The sequence below is a fragment of the Saimiri boliviensis genome, chromosome 1 (assembly GCF_048565385.1).
Source record: "Saimiri boliviensis isolate mSaiBol1 chromosome 1, mSaiBol1.pri, whole genome shotgun sequence".
Classification (NCBI taxonomy): Eukaryota; Metazoa; Chordata; class Mammalia; order Primates; family Cebidae; genus Saimiri; species Saimiri boliviensis.
In genome coordinates this window covers 215,704,822-215,722,665 of record NC_133449.1, presented here as the reverse complement: position 1 = coordinate 215,722,665, position 17,844 = coordinate 215,704,822, and the positions used below count along the sequence as shown (strand labels likewise).

General features: G+C 38.9%; 1 protein-coding gene and 1 non-coding gene across 14 annotated transcripts in view; one reads left to right on the top strand and one right to left on the bottom strand.

Moving 5' to 3' along the window:
- The window catches only part of ARB2A (ARB2 cotranscriptional regulator A), a 505,249-nt gene that overhangs the window by 81,341 nt on the left and 406,064 nt on the right, over positions 1–17,844 (bottom strand). The window contains exons 11-12 of one of the 13 annotated variants that reach the window (XM_074383585.1): positions 17,322–17,442; positions 1,520–16,736 (exon numbers count right to left, since the gene is read on the bottom strand). The exons of 9 other annotated variants lie outside the window; for them this stretch is intronic. In XM_074383585.1, coding sequence (XP_074239686.1) covers positions 17,363–17,442 — 80 coding nt within the window. In that variant the 3' untranslated portion in view covers positions 1,520–16,736; positions 17,322–17,362. Of the gene's footprint in view, positions 1–1,519; positions 16,737–17,321; positions 17,443–17,844 lie in introns of those variants that run through there. 3 more of the 13 variants (XM_074383603.1, XM_074383595.1, XM_074383626.1) reach the window with 3 other exon arrangements.
- On the top strand, positions 4,824–5,020 carry LOC120365703 (small nucleolar RNA SNORA73 family). The gene has a single exon (XR_005580582.1). It is a non-coding gene; the product is annotated as a small nucleolar RNA SNORA73 family (small nucleolar RNA).

Below are 17,844 nucleotides of genomic sequence, written 5' to 3'. Positions count from 1 at the left end.
ACGAAAAGCCTGGACAGCAAACTGATGCTTCTGCCCTATTACCCAGGAGAGCCCATCAACATTCAGGACCCACTGAGTTTCCTAAACATCTCTCACATCAAATGATTTTCTCCATCTCCACCACTTATCCAGGTCATCATGATCTAACTAGCTTTGCTTTTAGTCCTGTAACTCTCTTAATCCATTACCCTTATCACTGCTAGAATGTTCACTGAAAAATTCAAATCAAATCATATTATATTCCCTTTCTTAGAACCCCTTTTTCAGGTTTTTACAAGGCTAAGAAAGTTCTCCATGACCTAGCTCCTGTTTATTTCTCTGGGGTCATTTCTTTTTATTGTCCTACCCTTATACTCTATTCTCCACCAATACTGGACTTTCTTCAGTTGTCAAATGTACCACATATTCTCTTGTCTTTGCCTGGAACTCAAAACACGAATTTCTGTGCCACCACCCTCATTGCCTACACGTAATTTTACTCTCACTGACCTGGAATGGCTAACTTAGGTTTTTTGGGCCTTTACTTTTTAAGAGCAGAGGCTGTACTTGTTGTCAGGGGTGTGTCCTTAGCACCTAGTATAGAACCTGGCACATGGCAAGTGCAGAGTGGCTGAATATAAGTGAAGGGTATTATATAAAAAACTGGCATTAAAAGCGCTGGGCCGGGCGCGGTGGCTCAAGCCTGTAATCCCAGCACTTTGGGAGGCCGAGGCGGGTGGATCACGAGGTCAAGAGATCGAAACCATCCTGGTCAACATGGTGAAACCCCGTCTCTACTAAAAAATACAAAAAATTAGCTGGGCATGGTGGCGTGTGCCTGTAATCCCAGCTACTCAGGAGGCTGAGGCAGGAGAATTGCCTGAACCCAGGAGGCGGAGGTTGCGGTGAGCCGAGATCGCGCCATTGCACTCCAGCCTGGGTAACAAGAGCGAAACTCCGTCTCAAAAAAAAAAAAAAAAAAAAGCGCTGATGAATTGTTAAAAGTTTTACTGTCATCACAGACTAGGCCAAGTTAGTTTCCCATTTTGCTAAGACAACATTCTCTTATACATCTGCCCATATAACTAAGAAAGATATTTATCTGGAGTCAAGCCAGTCCTTAGACTCACCTTCTGCTCTTTTCGTTTACCTTTAAACCCAGCAGAAATTAGTCAGAAATGTGGATATACGGCAGATATTCAAAATTCTTTATGTCTAGAAACAAATTAAAAATCTCACCCTAGAAAACTTGTTTTCTTTTCTTGTACTTGCATTGTTAATGGCAACACCAATTATCCACCCTGTAAAATTAGAAAGCATTCATCTTTTCCTCAACCTTTTCATAAAAGTAAGCTGTAGTCTCAGTTCCCTAGATATTTATTCCTTCCTCTCCCATCTCCATAATAACTATTTTGATTTAATTCCCATTATGTCCCCTGTAATATACTCCTAACTGTTGTCCTCTTACTCCATCTCTTCTCTTCACACCACCACCACCACTGTGACCATGCCAGTCCCAAGCTTACAAACTTCTGATAGCTCCCCACCATCCCTAGAGAATAAAGTCTTAGCTACTTCTTAGTGTAATCTCCTCTATCTTCCAGATCTCATTTTCTATAATTCCTCATTCTGTGGGTCCTATACTCAGCCATACCAAATTTTTGCTAGTCACCAAACCCATAACACTCCTTTGTACTCTGTACCTGGGCATATATATATCTTTTTGTTTTTTTGCACAGAATGTCCTATTTTTCTCTATTCATTACTTCTGGAATAATTTCAAATTTTACTTCCTGTGAAAACCCTTCCCAAACACTGAAGTCAAGCTAGTGACTCCCACTCCCTACTGTGTATTCATAGCATTTTGTATGTTTTTCTAGTGATAGATATCACATTAGTTTGTAATGATTTGTTTACATGCTATTGTGGTGTCTGCTAACTGTTGCTGAAACTCTTGCTAAAACAATCGTAATCAAACACATGGACAGCAACACATTACATTTCCAAGCTCCCTTACTCTTAGGTTTGGCCATTTAACTGAGTCCTTGCCAATGGAACAAGCATAGAATTGATTTGTGTCACTTCTGGCCAGCGCCTTAAAGAAGTGGGCATGTCTCCTCCATGTTCTCCCTTCTCACTTCCTGTGGTCAAGAATGATGATGAATCTGCAGCTCAGCTGTCGCCATGCAGATGAGAATACTGCCTTGGTGATGGCAGAGAAACAGGACGGAAGGTCCTAAACCTGGCTGTGTGGGGCAGAACCACCTGCCCATCTGGATTGCCACCTTGGACTGTAATGTGAGAGAGAAATAAGCTTCTATATCATCTATATTTCTGGGGTCTTTTTATTATAGAACTTAGCTAATAATACAGGCCTTTCTCTCCTTTTGTTTTATTTACATCTTACAGATGTGCTATATTTCTTTGTTTCTCCTGTGATAAGGACAGAGTACTCAATTAATGCTTGCTGAATTAACCTTGAAAATAAAATGGCACCTTGCCTAGGCTCACCCTTGTGGAGGGCCCAGAGGCAAAGAGGTAAGATAAAACAATACAATATAAAACATATTTCATACGCTACCATGTCTGGGCACCTTTGGAGACATTAGGTCTACTAATAAAAGATCTGAAGACTCTTAAAAAAACAAAACCAATATATTGGGAAAAGAGGTTTAGAATCTGAGATCAGGATTGAATGAAACAGTTAACTACTCTAAAGGAAGGGGGTAAATGAGGACCATCAACTCTACTGGTAGCAGTAATATCATTCTGCAAAACTCACATCTACTGGATCTGGTCTAATTTCCTCCTGATAATCCTGCTTTATGGTTTTACTAGTAGTACCTAGTCCTCAAAGACAGGTACTCTCCTCTTCCCACCAATGAATGATGCCTCACAGTGTTAATGCATGTATATATAGCCTCCTTCCCTTGAATGTGATGGTCTCATGACTTTTTCTTTCTTTTTCTTTTCTCTTCCTTCCTTCTTTCCTTTCTTCTTCCCTCCCTCCCTTTCTTTCTTTCTTTCTTTCTTTCTTTCTTTCTTTCTTTCTTTCTTTCTTTTTCTTTCTCTCTCTCTTTCTTTCTTTCTTTCTTTTGTATTATTAGTAGAGACAGGGTTAAACCATGTTGACCAGGCTTATCTCAAACTCCTGACTTGATCCACCTGCCTTGGCCTCCCAAAGTACTGGCACTACAGGCAACAGCCATAGTGCCAGGCAGTGACTTTCTTTTTGAACACTGAATATGGTGGAAGTGATGCTGCATGACTTTTTAGACTAGATCATAAGTTTTGCAGCTTCTGTCTGGTACACTTGGCATCATTACTTGTTCCTGGGATGCTCCCTTTTAGAACACAGACCATCCTGGAGAAAGCCCAAGATACATGGAAAGGTCATGTGTCATGCTCCAGTAGGTAGTGCCAGCTGAATTCCCAGTTGATCCCAGACATGTGAATAAGGTACCTTGAATGTCGAGGGCAGCGATGTTTCAGATGACTCCAGTCCCAATTGGAAGTTCACTATAACCATATGAGAGAACTCAGGAAAGAGCCTACAAGTTAAGCTAAGTCAACTTGTGGAACCGTGAGAGATAATAATTGCTGTTTTCAGACACTAAGTTTTTGGATGGTTTGTTACATGGCAATAGATAACTGACTATAGATAACTGTTATAGCAATAGATAAGTGTAACTGCTATAAACCCGAGCCACTGCATAATGTAAAGATTTTTTGACCATTACTTGGAAGTAGTTTGGGCTACTAATGGAGTGTCTCACAGAAGTCAATATAGAAGCCTTACTTTTTTCTCAATTTAATGTTTTTTTCTCTTAAGTTTCAAAATAATAATTAAAAAAGACTACTTGAGAGAGCTTTTAAAAGCTCAGTCTTCTTTCAATGTGTTTGCTTCCCAGGGGGAAGAAGAGACAAAATTATTACTGCATAAAAGTCATGCTTACCCTCCAAAGAAAAGTTGGTTTGAAACATGGATTTAAAAAGTTAAGTGCCAACACACCAGGATGATATTTTATAGCAATACATAGATTGCAATTGGTAGCATGTATTACTAAGTTGGTATAGTTGGCATGTAGCCATTGTGGTATCCAATGAGAACGAACTGTCAAGTCCTCATCTTACACTTATCTCACCCATTCCCTATTCAGTCCAATGATTTCTTCTAAGTATCTCTAAATTTATATTACCGCTTTCCTACAATGGCTCTGGGATCATTTGCTCTGTAAGATCAATCATTTTATTTCAGAGGAAAGCATCTTAAAGGTTTAGTAATCTTAGAAGGAGGCAAGATTGAATCCTCAAATGACTTTAAAAGAATATAAAGTCTGAATGCAAGGAGTTGAATCGGAAATCTCAATTTCTATGTCTTCTTCTCCATTAACTATTCCAACGTCCAGTGTCGGAAAGCTATTCTCAGTTCTACCACAGAACTGACACGTAGGCATGCTGCATGCACAGTCTTTCCCGAACTTCCACAGGAGCTTTCCTATCCTGTGTTCCACCATTCTTGCAGAGATTCTACTAACCAACTGACTGTCCCATTTGAAGAAAAACTTACGTTGACCCCCCTGGCCAAGTCACAGTGATTTTATGTCTGTATGTCTTTGTATTCTATACCTTTCTTCACTTTCACTCTCAATGCCAACATTCAGGCATCACTGCCTCTTGTAGGGACTAAAATAATGAACTTTTAGCTGCATTTTCCCTATCTTCAGCCTTTCCTCAGCAATATATTTTACTCATAGCTGCTAGATCCTTTTTTTCTGAAATGTAGCTCAGATAGTTCATTTCCTCCAAAATTTTTTAATCCTTTGACCTAAAAAAAATATGGTCCAGTGTGGATATCCTGGGAGTTTACTCCCTCCAGGCTCTGTCCAACAGGCACAGGGGAGCACAGGGCCCTGTCCCTTGAGGTACAATCCTTTTCCACAACGTGGGAGATGCTGCTGAGTCTGCGTCTGTGTATTCCTACAGCTTCTCAGAGTTCTGTGGACAATGACTAGGGAGACAAACCATGCAGGAAACATGTCTAGTATGCGAAAATTTTAAGACGAAGTAAGATCTTTAAAAATGTAATATTAAAAAAAAAAACAAAAGTGGGGATCTGAGCAAGATGCCTGAATACGAACAGCTCTGGTTAGCAGCTCCCAGCGAGATCAACGGAGAAGGCAGGTTATTTCTATATTTCCAACTGAGCTACACAGCTCATCTCATTGGGATTGGTTAGACAGTGGTTGCAGCCCACAGAGGGTGAGCAGAAGCAGGGTGGGGTGGCACCTTACCTAGGAAATGCAAGGGGTTGGGGAACTCCCTCCCCTAGCTAAGGGAAGCCATGAAGGACTGTGCCTTAAGGGACGGTGCATTCCAGTCCAGATACCACGCAATTCCCACGGTCTTTGCATCCTGCAGAACAGGAGATTCCCTTGGGTGCCTACACCACCAGGGCCCTGGGTTTCAAGCACAAAACCAGGCAACTGTTTGGGCAGACACCAAGCTGGTTGCAGGAGTTTTCTTTCATACCCCAGTAATACTTGGAACACCAGTGAGACAGAACTGTTCACTCCCCTGGAAACGGGGCTGAAGCCAGGGCGCCAAATGGTCTTGCTGAGAGGATTCCAGCCCCATGGAGTCCAGCAAGCTAAGATCCACTGGCTTGAAATTCTTGCTGCCAGCACAATAGTCTGAAGTTGACCTGGGATGCTTGAGTTTGGTGGAGGGAGGGGCTTCCACCATTACTGAGGCTTGAGAAGGCAGATTTCCCCTCACAGTGTAAAGAAAGCCATTGGAAGTTTGAACTGGGCGGAGCCCACCACAGCTCAGCAAAGTCACTATAGCCAGACTGCCTCTCTAGATTCCTCCTCTTTGGGCAGGGCATCTCTAAAAGAAAGGCAGCAGCCCCAGTCAGGGGCTTATAGATAAAACTCCCATCTCCCTGGGACACAGCACCTGGGGGAAGGGGCAGCTGTGGGTGCAGCTTCAGCAGACTTAAACGTTTCTGCTGGCTGGCTATGAAGAGAGCAGCAGAGCTCAGCACTGTGCTCGAGCTCTGCTAAGGGACAGATTGCCTCCTCAAGTGGGTCCCTGAACCCCATGCCTCCTGACTGGGAAATACCTCCCAGCAGAGGTCGACAGATACCTCATACAGGAGAGCTCTGGCTGGCATCTGGCAGGTACCCCTCTGGGACGAAGCTTCCAGAGGAAAGAACAGACAGCAATCTTTGTTGTTCTGCAGCCTCTGCTGGTGATACTCAGGCAAACAGAGTCTGGAGTGGACCTCCAGTAAACTCCAACAGACCTGCAGCAGAGAGGCCTGACCGAACGAAAACTAACAAACAGAAAGAAATAGCATCAACATCAGCAAAAAGAATGTCCACACAAAAACCCCATCCGAAGGTCACCAGTATCAAAGACCAAAGGTAGATAAATCCACGAAGATGAGGAAAAACCAGTGAAAAAATGCTGAAAATTCCGAAAAGCAGAATTCCTGGTACCAAAACAGATATATAGACCAATGGAACAGAACAGAGGCCTCAGAAACAACACCACACATCTACAACTATCTGATCTTGGACAAACCTGACAAAAACAAGCAATGGGGAAAGGATTCCTTATTTAATAAATGGTGCTGGCAAAACTGGCTAGCCATATTTCAGAAAACTGAAACTGGACCCCTTCATTGTACCTTACACAAAAATTAACTCTGGATGGATTAAAGACTTAAATGTAAAACCTAAAGCCATAAAAACCCTAGGAGAAAACCCAGGCAATATCATTCAAGACATAGGCATGGGCAAAGACTTCATGACTAAAACACCAAAAGCAATGACAATAAAAGCCAAAATTGACAAATGGGATCTAATTAAACTAAAGAGCTTCTGCACAGCAAAAGAAACTATCATCAGAGTGAAAAGGCAACCTACAGAATGGGAGAAAATTTTTGCAATCTATCCATCTGACAAAGGGTCAACATCCAGAATTTACAAGGAGCTTAAACAAATTTGTAAGAAAAAAACAAACAACTCCATCCAAAAGTGGGCAAAGGATATGAACAGACACTTCTCAAAAGAAGACATTTATATGACCAACAAACATATGAAAAAAAAAGCTCATCATCACTGGTCATTGGACAAATGCACATCAAAACCACAATGAGATAGCATCTTATCCCAGTTAGAATGGTGATTATTAAAAAGTCAGGAATCAACAGATGCTGGAGAGGATGTGGAGAAAAAAGAATGCTTTTACACTTTGATGGGAGTGTAAATTAGTTCAACCATTGTGGGTCAGTGTGGTGATTCCCCAAGGATGTACAACCAGAAATACCATATAAAACAGCAATCCCATTACTGGGTATATACTCAAAGGATTATAAATCATTCTACTATAAAGACACACAAACACACACACACATATATGTTTATTGCAGCACTATTCACAATAGCAAAGACCTGGAACCAACCCAAATACCCATCAATGATAGACTGGATAAAAAAAATGTGGCATATATTAACCATGGAATACTATGCAGCCATAAAGAAGGATGAAGCTGGTACATGGATGAAGGGACATGGATGAAGCTGGAGGTCATCATTCTCTGCAAAGTAACACAAGGACAGAAAACCAAATACTGCATGTTCTCACTCATAAATGGGAGCTGATCATGAGAACACTTAGACACACGGAGGGGAACATCACATACTGGGGCCTATTGGAGTGTGTGGGTCTAGGGAAGGGATAGCATTAGGAGAAATACCTAATGTAGATGATGGGTTGATGGGTACAGCAAACAACCATGGCACGTGTATATCTATGTAACATGCGTGTTCTGCACACATACCCCAGAACTTAAAGTAAATATAGAGAAAACAAAACAAAACAAACAAACAAAAAAAAACCGTGATGAACTCCTTAGCCTGTTGCCTGTCATCTCATTCACACTTACAACTTTTATTTTATTCCTTCTCCATTCACACCAATGATGTATCTGTCAACCTCCTTTTTTGCTATTACAAATGTTTATGTTACATGTCCTGTACTTTCAAGCCCTTGCTCATGCTGAAACTCTAGTTGAAATATTCTTCTTTCCTTCTATGAATCTTCAAATCCTACCCATCTTTCAAGATTTAGTTTAATGGATCTCTCCTTCTCAATCCCTGAATGTCTTACTGGATCTGATGATTAGATGGCATCACATCTTCTCCTGAATTTCTCTATTACTTAGATTAATAGCTCCCTTGCAATCTTCATCCCTTTCTCTTTGAAGTATTATAATAGCATCAATGGGGACGTTATTAATTCAGTGTTACTCATTCTTGGTAATACTTAGATTTTAACCATTGTCATAGAGAGACTAATGTGGAGAATGCAGGGGTAAGAGAAAGAAGGGTTTTGTTGTTGTTGTTTTTTGTTTGGTATGAGTCAAAAATACCACAATGTCTGCCACATACATGGCTCTCCTGTCTTCATGTTACTGTCTTTTTAAAAAGGACAAGTGTCCAGGTATGGTGGCTCACACATGTAATCCCAGCACTTTGGGAGGCTGTGTTGGGTGGATTGCCTGATGTCAGGAGTTCGAGACCAGCCTGGCCAACATGGTGAAACACTGTCTTTAATAAAAATACAAAAATTAGCCAGGCATGGTAGTGGGCATCTGTGATCCCAGCTACTGAAGCAGTAGAATCGCTTGAACCTGGGAGGCAGAGGTTGCAGTGAGTCGAGATTGTGCCACTGTACTCCAGCCTGGGCGACAGAGTGAGACTCCATCGCCCCCACCTCAAAAAAAAAAAAAAAGGTGGGGGACACATTTAGTTAGATCTTCCTGCCGTACTGAGAAAAATAATAATCCATCTCTCTCTATCATCAGGTTTATTTAGTGTTTACTTATCTTCCCATTTGTTCTCTTCTCAAATCTTTTTTTAAATGGGATAGCTTCATCTCGTCAGACTTAATAATTACTAGTTTCCTCTTCCCTTTGGGTTTTGACCCTTTCTCTATCTCTCCCCTTTACAAACACTTGGGAATTACATATAGCATTTGGCTCTCTTGACCCATCCCTGTAACAATAACTTGCCTTCTTTAAATTTTTTGTTTAAACATTCTTTCTTATTAACCTAAGCTTATATAAGTCATTTTATGACATAATTAAATAGCTAAATAATCTTACAAACCACAAACTGAATAAAAATCTCACCTCATATATGATACCAAGCCTTTATATTTTAAAAATATTTTGCCCCAATCCAATTCTTTACTTCTTATATAATTTTCTTGTTTAATTTGTGTTTGTACGATGCCCTCATAATGAATTCAAACAATTAACCACCAATTAAACCACCAAAGTGAAAGTTTAATTCTTAATGAAAAAACATTTTAACAAAAGTAATGCAGGGAATTAATTTATAAATCACATTGTTTCTTACCACTTCAGCATACCACATCTTCCCTGATGGTACTAGCACAATGTTGTGTTTTATGCTGTTAACATGTAAAAAAAAATACAACTTTTTATTGAAATAAAACCCCCTACTAAGCTGGTAGAATGAAACATATTTTAATAGATATTTTAATTATTCTTTTTTTTTTTTTTTGAGACAGAGTGTCGCTCTTGTTACCCAGGCTGGAGTGCAATGGCGCGATCTCGGCTCACCGCAACCTCCGCCTCCTGGGTTCAGGCAATTCTCCTGCCTCAGCCTCCTGAGTAGCTGGGACTACAGGCACGCGCCACCATGCCCAGCTAATTTTTTGTATTTTTAGTAGAGACGGGGTTTCACCGCGTTGACCAGGATGGTCTCGATCTCTCGACCTCGTGATCCACCCGCCTCGGCCTCCCAAAGTGCTGGGATTACAGGCTTGAGCCACCGCGCCCGGCAATTATTCTTAATTAAACCTTGCAGAGATCTTGTATTTGTGCTCTATGGAAGATTCATATCCATGTATTTAAAGAAGCAGTTTGCTTTAGGGTTTAACCATTTAAAAAAGTGCCTCTAACACTAGAATCTTATATAACTTGAAAAATAAAGTCTCAGATATATATTATTTTATAGAAAATTGCAATACAGTCCTCGGAATAACCCTTGGAAGAATATTTTGAGAAGAATGCTTTTCAGAATTCAGAGGCTGGGTTAAAGGGCTCAGGGAGGTTCAAGAATGCACCTGTAGAAGTAAAAAACTGTATATAATTGATCTCAAGACAGAGCCTGAAGTTTTTTGTTTCAAATTCTCTGTTGACTATCCTTGAATATAATTTTGCTTCCAGTTATTTCCAAGTTGGCATCCCCAATGCATTGCATTTATTAATTAAGTCAACAAATATTTGCTAAAGTGCCTGTCTACTTTGTGCCAGGCACTGGTCCAGGTGCTAGGGATGCACCAGTGAGCAATACTGACAAAGCTTACATTCTGGTGTGGAGTAAGTGAGGTCAACAACGATCATAAATACATCAAATAACTAAAATATATAGAGGGCTAGACTGTCACAAATGCCGTACAAAAAAAAAAAAAAAAAAAAACAGAACAGAGAAGGGATAGAAATGCAGTTTTAAATGAGGCAATCAGGATAGGCAACACTGAGAAGGTAATATTTGAATAAAGATCTGAAGGAATGAGGGGTGAGCTTGTGGGTATCTAAGGGTGGTTCATTCTAGGCAGAAGTCAATGCAAAGAAGTTGATATAATTCATTGCATGCCAGCCTCTGCCAATACCAGGAAAGTAACTTAATTGAAACAAAAATTCTACAGATGAATAATATTTGTGGTATTTGTTTTATTACATTTTATTTCACATTCATCTAATAAACATTTACTGAGTACAAACTATGTGCTAGGCATTGAAGCAATAATGATGGTAAGATAGACACACATTTTGTCTTCATGAAGCTTACAGTTTAATGGAGGTGGGAGAGGCAAGTCAATAGATACTGCACAGTAACATACACTATGGTGGGGGTGGTGCAGGGTGCCACGGAGGCAGAGAATAGAAGCTCTCCCTGGTTACAGAAGATAAAATTTTAGAGATAAAACTACTTGAAATTAAAACCAAGTAATAAATGCTGTACAACATCCTCACAGCATCCTGTGAAGTAAGCTCTACTCTCATCAGTTTACAGGTGAAGGAATGGAGGTAGAGACAGGGTGGCACTTGACAAAAGTTACAGAGATAGAAAAGTGGCACAGAAAGGAAACAAATTCAGGTAGTACGGCTCCAGAGCCTGTGCTTTTAACCACTATCTTACACACATTCTCTGAGCAGCATGCATGTGTGATAATTTGTTAGCGAATAAAGAATTCCAGGTATTTTCCAGCTGTATATAGGCAAGGCTTGGTACAGACTATCTGAATAGTCTGGTTCTCAAAAAAGTTTTTATCATCATGACCTAAAATGTGGAAGGACTGTTTTTGTCTAAAAATTCAAATCAAATCACCTTATTCATACTGTGATATAAACTTTTGACACTGGTATTCACTCACCATTAATATAAAAAGAATGTACTCGGAGCAGCTCTTTGGAATCCCCTCTTCCCTCTGTCGTTTGACATTCTCGATAAGTGGAGAACTATCTCCCTGTTAATTTGACTGCTGTCTGTTAACTGCAATGGATTTTGTCAAATGTCCAGAGTACACAAATATATTTAAAAACATGTCCTCCCTTAGAGCTTCAGGCCTGTTTTCAGGCACTACCTTCACAGTTAGACAACAGCCTGGTTTCTGCTGAGACTGCTAGTAAAGACAACAGGATGTTCTGGACCAAGTTTCAAGTTATGTGACTTCTAAGCTACTGAAAGGTTGTCAGATGATAACCATCCTATGTAGAAATGGCACTTGTATGAATATGGCACTAGCTGAAAAATCTAGATGAGATCAGAACAGAGGCCCAGAGGCCCATATGGCCGTAGAAGTGGGATATGGAGTCTTGCAGAACTGCGTATTTGCTCTGCGAGATTTGTAAGACCTGATGATTTCCCATTTTCACCATGCCCAGCTCCTTGACTAGTTAGACACCTGGAGATTTTAACTGGGATGCACAAATTCTATCTGTTGAGGAAATAACATTTTTTTTACAATAGTAAGTGACACAAATTCCAGGTGAAATTCTTAGAAAGACATAAACAAAAGGAAGAATAATTGTATGTAAAACTATGGAAACGGCATGCTAGGACATTAGAATCCTATCATTTTTAAGACCATGGATACTTTTCTAATACGATTCTCTGCAGAAAGACATTGAATAATTTAGCAAAAATTATATGAATATTTATATAACTTACATGCATATATCTTTACTGTACAACTTGGTTATTTTCAGGTATGATGTCCCTAACATTAGATAACATTGAAGCTTCCTGTCTCAAAATCATCCCGAAGGCTGAATCCATCAAAAAGAATATCCTAACAGCTTAACTGATGAGGAGACATAAAGTATTAGAGAAAAGTTACATTCTGGTATACATTTCAAACAGAGAAGGAAGAAAAATGATTTTATCAACTGAATTTAGGATAATGCTAGTTATAATGATAAAAGTAGAATAGGATAAAGGAATTTCGAAAAAAATGGTGATCAAAGACTAATGCTAAATTGAAATAGAATGCCAGTGCTATTATCTGAGTGTTACCGCCTCCTGCAGCAGAAGGAATCATAATCAACTTTCCATTTATAGAGTTCAACTTATTATGAAAGAAAAATACTGACCAGGCTTATAGAGATGGCAACAAAATGCAACAGTTGTGATTACTCATTTTTGTTTTTATCTTAATCCCCGTTCCCTTCAAAGCAGATAAACATTTCCGTATTATGTAAATAACATTCAAATTTTAAAATTCAGGAAATAAAAAAATATATAACAAAATATGTAACTGCTACTCCCAAGTACTATTATCCTGGATAGAACTTAAATTGAGATATTAAAAACACTCTCTCTCTAAAACACTAGATTGCCTCTGAGAGGTAAAGAATTCATAAATTTACAATGGTAACCAAATGAAAACAGAGAGTAAACTTTCTAGATGAAAACATGGCTCTCCTAACCAAATGCTGAAAAACAAGAGCAATGTAACATGCACAAGATTCATATTGTGAGGAATGTGTTTGTATCTAATCTAATGCTTGCATACATTATTCCTATGCTTTGAGAACAGAATAACAATTGTAATTTTGCTCTGAATCAAAATAACAGAATCTGTCATTTGACATGCTGTAGTGTTTGCACTTTCATTATTGTTCATAGAATAATTGTATGCTTCTTTTTACTGTTATTTTGTAGTAGTTTATCTCTTTTAAAATGCTATTCAAATGAGCTTCAGCATGAATCTCATTCAAAATGAGTCACTATGTTTTAGCAGACACTTTTAATACGCCCATACATATACTTATACATATCTGTTTTGATAAAATGTGATTCTTATATGCATAGTATGTTATTTCACTAGAATTTGCATTGTTGTAATAGGTTATTGATGGATTTTTCAGTCTAAGGGACTAAGGCAGTATTCAGTAATGAATGAGTGCTACCAGTTTATTGCAAGTGCCCAAGGTTCACTCACCCCAAGAAATTTAGTCAATAACCAATTTTTATACTTCTATCTCCTTCAAAATTCCAAACCAATAATTCCTGTTTTTTTTTTTAATTATTTCAGTATCAGACTAACATTTCCCATGGAAATCAATATGGGTGTGATCCATTAGCCAAAAATCTGAAGCACTGCAATGCAAACATATTAAAAATATTGATTTTGCAAAGCTACTGATGTTTTGATTGACTTTAATGTTTGTAAGCAGCAATAACAGAATTTCAATGACTGAAACAAACTTTTGATTAAAATTATAGATCTTTTGGGGGGAATTTGCTATTTTACTGGCTTAAAGCGTATCACATGGCTCACGTGCCTGCTGTAAATGAGTACAGTGGGATATAATTATGCAATTCTTTATTTGTAAATATGTAGTCCATCACAGCTTACATATCTTTAATCTACTTTGAACTGCCCTGACATTTCAATTCAACTTCTCATTGTAGCACATGGTGAGGTGACGTTTTCAGACTAAGAGTGACAGGAATTGAGAACTTTAATCCTTCTTTTGCTATTATGCAACCTTTGGGAAGGCATTTTATTCTCAGTTTAAATTCTCCAAATGTAAAAATGGAATTAACTTTGGGAATCAATGAACATTCTTATTACATTTTGAGATCAGTTGACAACAAAGACCATAACTTAAAAATACAAAAGATTATCTGACCCAAAGATATGCCCCTTAAAGGAAGCATAGAATTTTGCAGTCATTTAGTGATCACCTAGCAATGCTCTCATTTTATATATGGAGATTGAGGTCCCAAAAGGTACAGACAACCCAAGGAGCTCCTCACTGAGGCCTCTCCTGATCACCCTATATAAAACATAGCACTGGGCCCCATCAGGTATTCTCTCACGACTTAGCCTACTTAATTTTTACCCTAATATCACTATCTAAAACATATACTCTATATGTCTATTTGTCTATCTAGTATCTATTTTTTCTTCTAAAATGTAAGCTCTATGCAACAGGATTTTTTTTTTATCTTTTATACTATATTTTTACTGTACCTTTCTATGTTTAGATAGGTTTAGATACACAAATACTTAGCACTGTGTTACAATTGCCTACACTATTCAGTACAGTAACATGCTGCTCAGGTGTGCAGCCTAGGAGCAACAGACCATATCGCATAGCCGAGGTGTATAGGAGGCTATTCCATCTAGGTTTAAGTACACTCTGTGATATTCATAAAATGATAAAATCACTTAACAATGCATTTCTCAGAAAATATTCTCATTGTTAAGTGATGCATGACTGTATTTACTTTTTTATTTATCACCTGTCTCTTCCAAAGAAACACAAGTTCTTTGGAACTCATGTTTATCCTTTTCAAAGCCAAATCCCAAGTATTGGGAAAAGTGTTTGACATACAGGGGGCTCAATAATAGCATTTCTGAATAAATTAAGGAAAGAAGGAGCCAGATCCACTAATGGAAGGGTCACGTTGGGTAGGGGCAAAGTGAGCTTGATTCTCTTAACTTTCAGTCCAGTGTTGCTATAAAGTTTCCTTCTTCATATTCCTTTCACTTCCCTGGATTCCCAGATGTAAGTGTCAAAGGGAATGTGCATCCCTATCTATTATACATATTTTTACAAGTTTAAGAGTTTCATTATTCAATTATTACTCCTTCACCTGGATTTTTTCTCGATTTGTTTGCTCTACCTTCTACCATGTTAACACTGCCATAAATTCTTTATTTTTACTTGTGACGTTTTATTGGAATAAAAAGATCAATAGTTTAAATCAAAAATGAAAATTAAAAATGAACAATTTATCAGCTGCTTATTTCATTTCTACTACAGTCACTCCCATATAGTCCTTTTGGAAAAGCACCAAGGTATAATTTGCAAATGTGCACGGACTTTGGCCTCCTCATGAGTCTTACTAGTTTTCTCCAAATTACCCTAAACACACATACAATAAATTTATAAGTATACAATGCAGCTTGAATTAAAATTCCCTATTCCTCTTCCAGAGGCTGCTACCATGACAAACTTTCAGGAACTGCCTCTGGTGCTGCCACTCTCTGGTGGGTGCTGGGGAAATAGTGTGGTTTGCAACTATCAGATCTGGATTAGAATCTCAACTCTCCGACTTCCACATGAACCTCTGTTTACACATCTGTAAAAAAAGATCATAACACTCACCATAAAGAGAAGCTGTCAGGAGCAAATAAGATGAACGTAAAGTGAATGGCACAAAGCAGGGATGCGAACAGGGTTAGTTCCCTTCTTACCTTCATGTATTTGCAAAAAAAAATCACTAACTTAATGCTTTCTCTTCCTTAGTGCACTGAAAGTGTGTTTAGATATCTATGTGAGATCACTAATGGTTTTTGGGAATCAATAAGCGGCAGAATGGAAGCTAAAAATATTTCAAAGAATTGACAGATGTGAGCAAGTTGCTAAATGATATACTGTAGTTACTAGAGAGGGTATCTCTATACAAGTTCCAGTGGCCTAAGGGTGGCAGGCAATGTTACATTTTGAGCAGGAATAATGCCATTTCTTTCTTTCACTTGCCCCAACATCTGGCTATTCCATCTCTGTAAGCAGTATGGTGCCCTCAGTTCCCTAATAGTGCTTCACTCCTTAATCCATTCCCAGAAGCCACCTTTAGTTTCATAAACATCGACCCTCAGTCTGCTCTTGAAAACAGCTCCCTATCAGTAGCTCCACCTGACACTCACTGAGACTCCAGATGTCTATCGGTCGCACTGGAGTTGCAAAGCTGGTAAGCTCCAGATGAGCTCTGATGGGGCTGTTAAAGATCCAGCGGCAGTGAGCTAGGCTAGTCCTTTCACAGTGGCATCATACTGCATGATGCCTCAAAATGACTTCAAAGAAGGCGAAGTTTACCTGCTAGGGGATGTACAGCTGAGTGAAGATCAACAAAAAATTAAAGAGAATGATGGGTTTTCTTAAAGGTTTATTTTTACTTTTAAAAATAAGGACTGTTAAGTATGAGATGATGGGAAAGGCCAGTATGCCAACAAAAGAAAATGGTTCTTTTTATTATTTCTGCCCAAGTACATAGTGGATTTGCAATGAACTTATAACTCCCAGGCTGAGCATGGTGGCTCACACCTGTAATCCTAGTACTGTGAGAAGCTCTGGTGGAAGATCCCTTGAGCTCAGGAGTTTGAGACCAGCCCATAAGCATAGGGAGACTCTGCCTCTATAAAACAAACAAAAAAAATTAAAAAGAAAATGAAGTTAGTTGGGCCTTGTGCATGAACCTGTAGTCCCAGCTACTTGGGTGGCTGAGGGAGGAGAATTGCTTGAGCACACAGGAGGTCAAGTTTTTATTGCCAAATAGTATTCTATTGAATACTTGATCAAGTGAGCCTTGATCAAGCCACTGTACTCCAAACTGAGTGACAGAGCAAGACCCTGTCCCAATCCCCCACCCCACCAAAACAAACAAACAAACAACCCCAAACAAGAAAAGAAAAAGTAGTAACTCCAGCATCACTGATTCTCTGCTTCTCCCTTAGCACTGCTATTACTCTGGCTCTGCAGTGGAAAGCCTGACTGAAACATACTCTTGATTTAATCACACACCATCCACTGTGTCAGTGGAACCACAGGGAGTGTATTTCCTTTGCTTTCCAGGCCACGGCTAGAGCCATCAGATCTTCACTTTTTGGGGACTATATACCCCTTTGAGAATATAAGAACAACTATGATTCTCCTCTACATAAGCTGATTGTACCTAATCTACCAATTCAACACAGAATTTCAAAGAGTTCATATAACTCACCACAGCTCATCCATAAATCCCTCAGAAGCCCTTGGTGGTATTTAAGGGCAATCAATCCTCCTGTGTTGGAAAATATCTGCTTTCCTCACAGGACTGCAGGTACATAGTATAAAGACATCTGCTTTGGGTGAAGAGGGGAAGGAGAGGAGAGAGGCAAGTTTTAAAAGAAAAGTATCATTTTTCCTCAAGTTAGAAAATATTCAGATAAAGAAAAAAGACCATTCAAATGCCAGGACTTGGATGAAGGCAACATAAGTTAAATGCATGCAAGTGGGAGATTTGGCTTAATTCCAAGCAGAAAATATTTCAGCTCCATGGAGAAAGTTAACCATAGGCCAAAATCTCAAAGCATATATGTAATTCACTTAGAATTTTAAAAGGTCCAATATTTTAATGTCTTAAGAAATGCTCAAACTTCCTTAAGTTTTAATGGTGAAAACATTTTAAATACAGAGGGCTAGCAGTTCTTGAGAAATATTTTGGCACAGATTCTAATGGAGATTTGTTGATCTTTTTTCAGGGA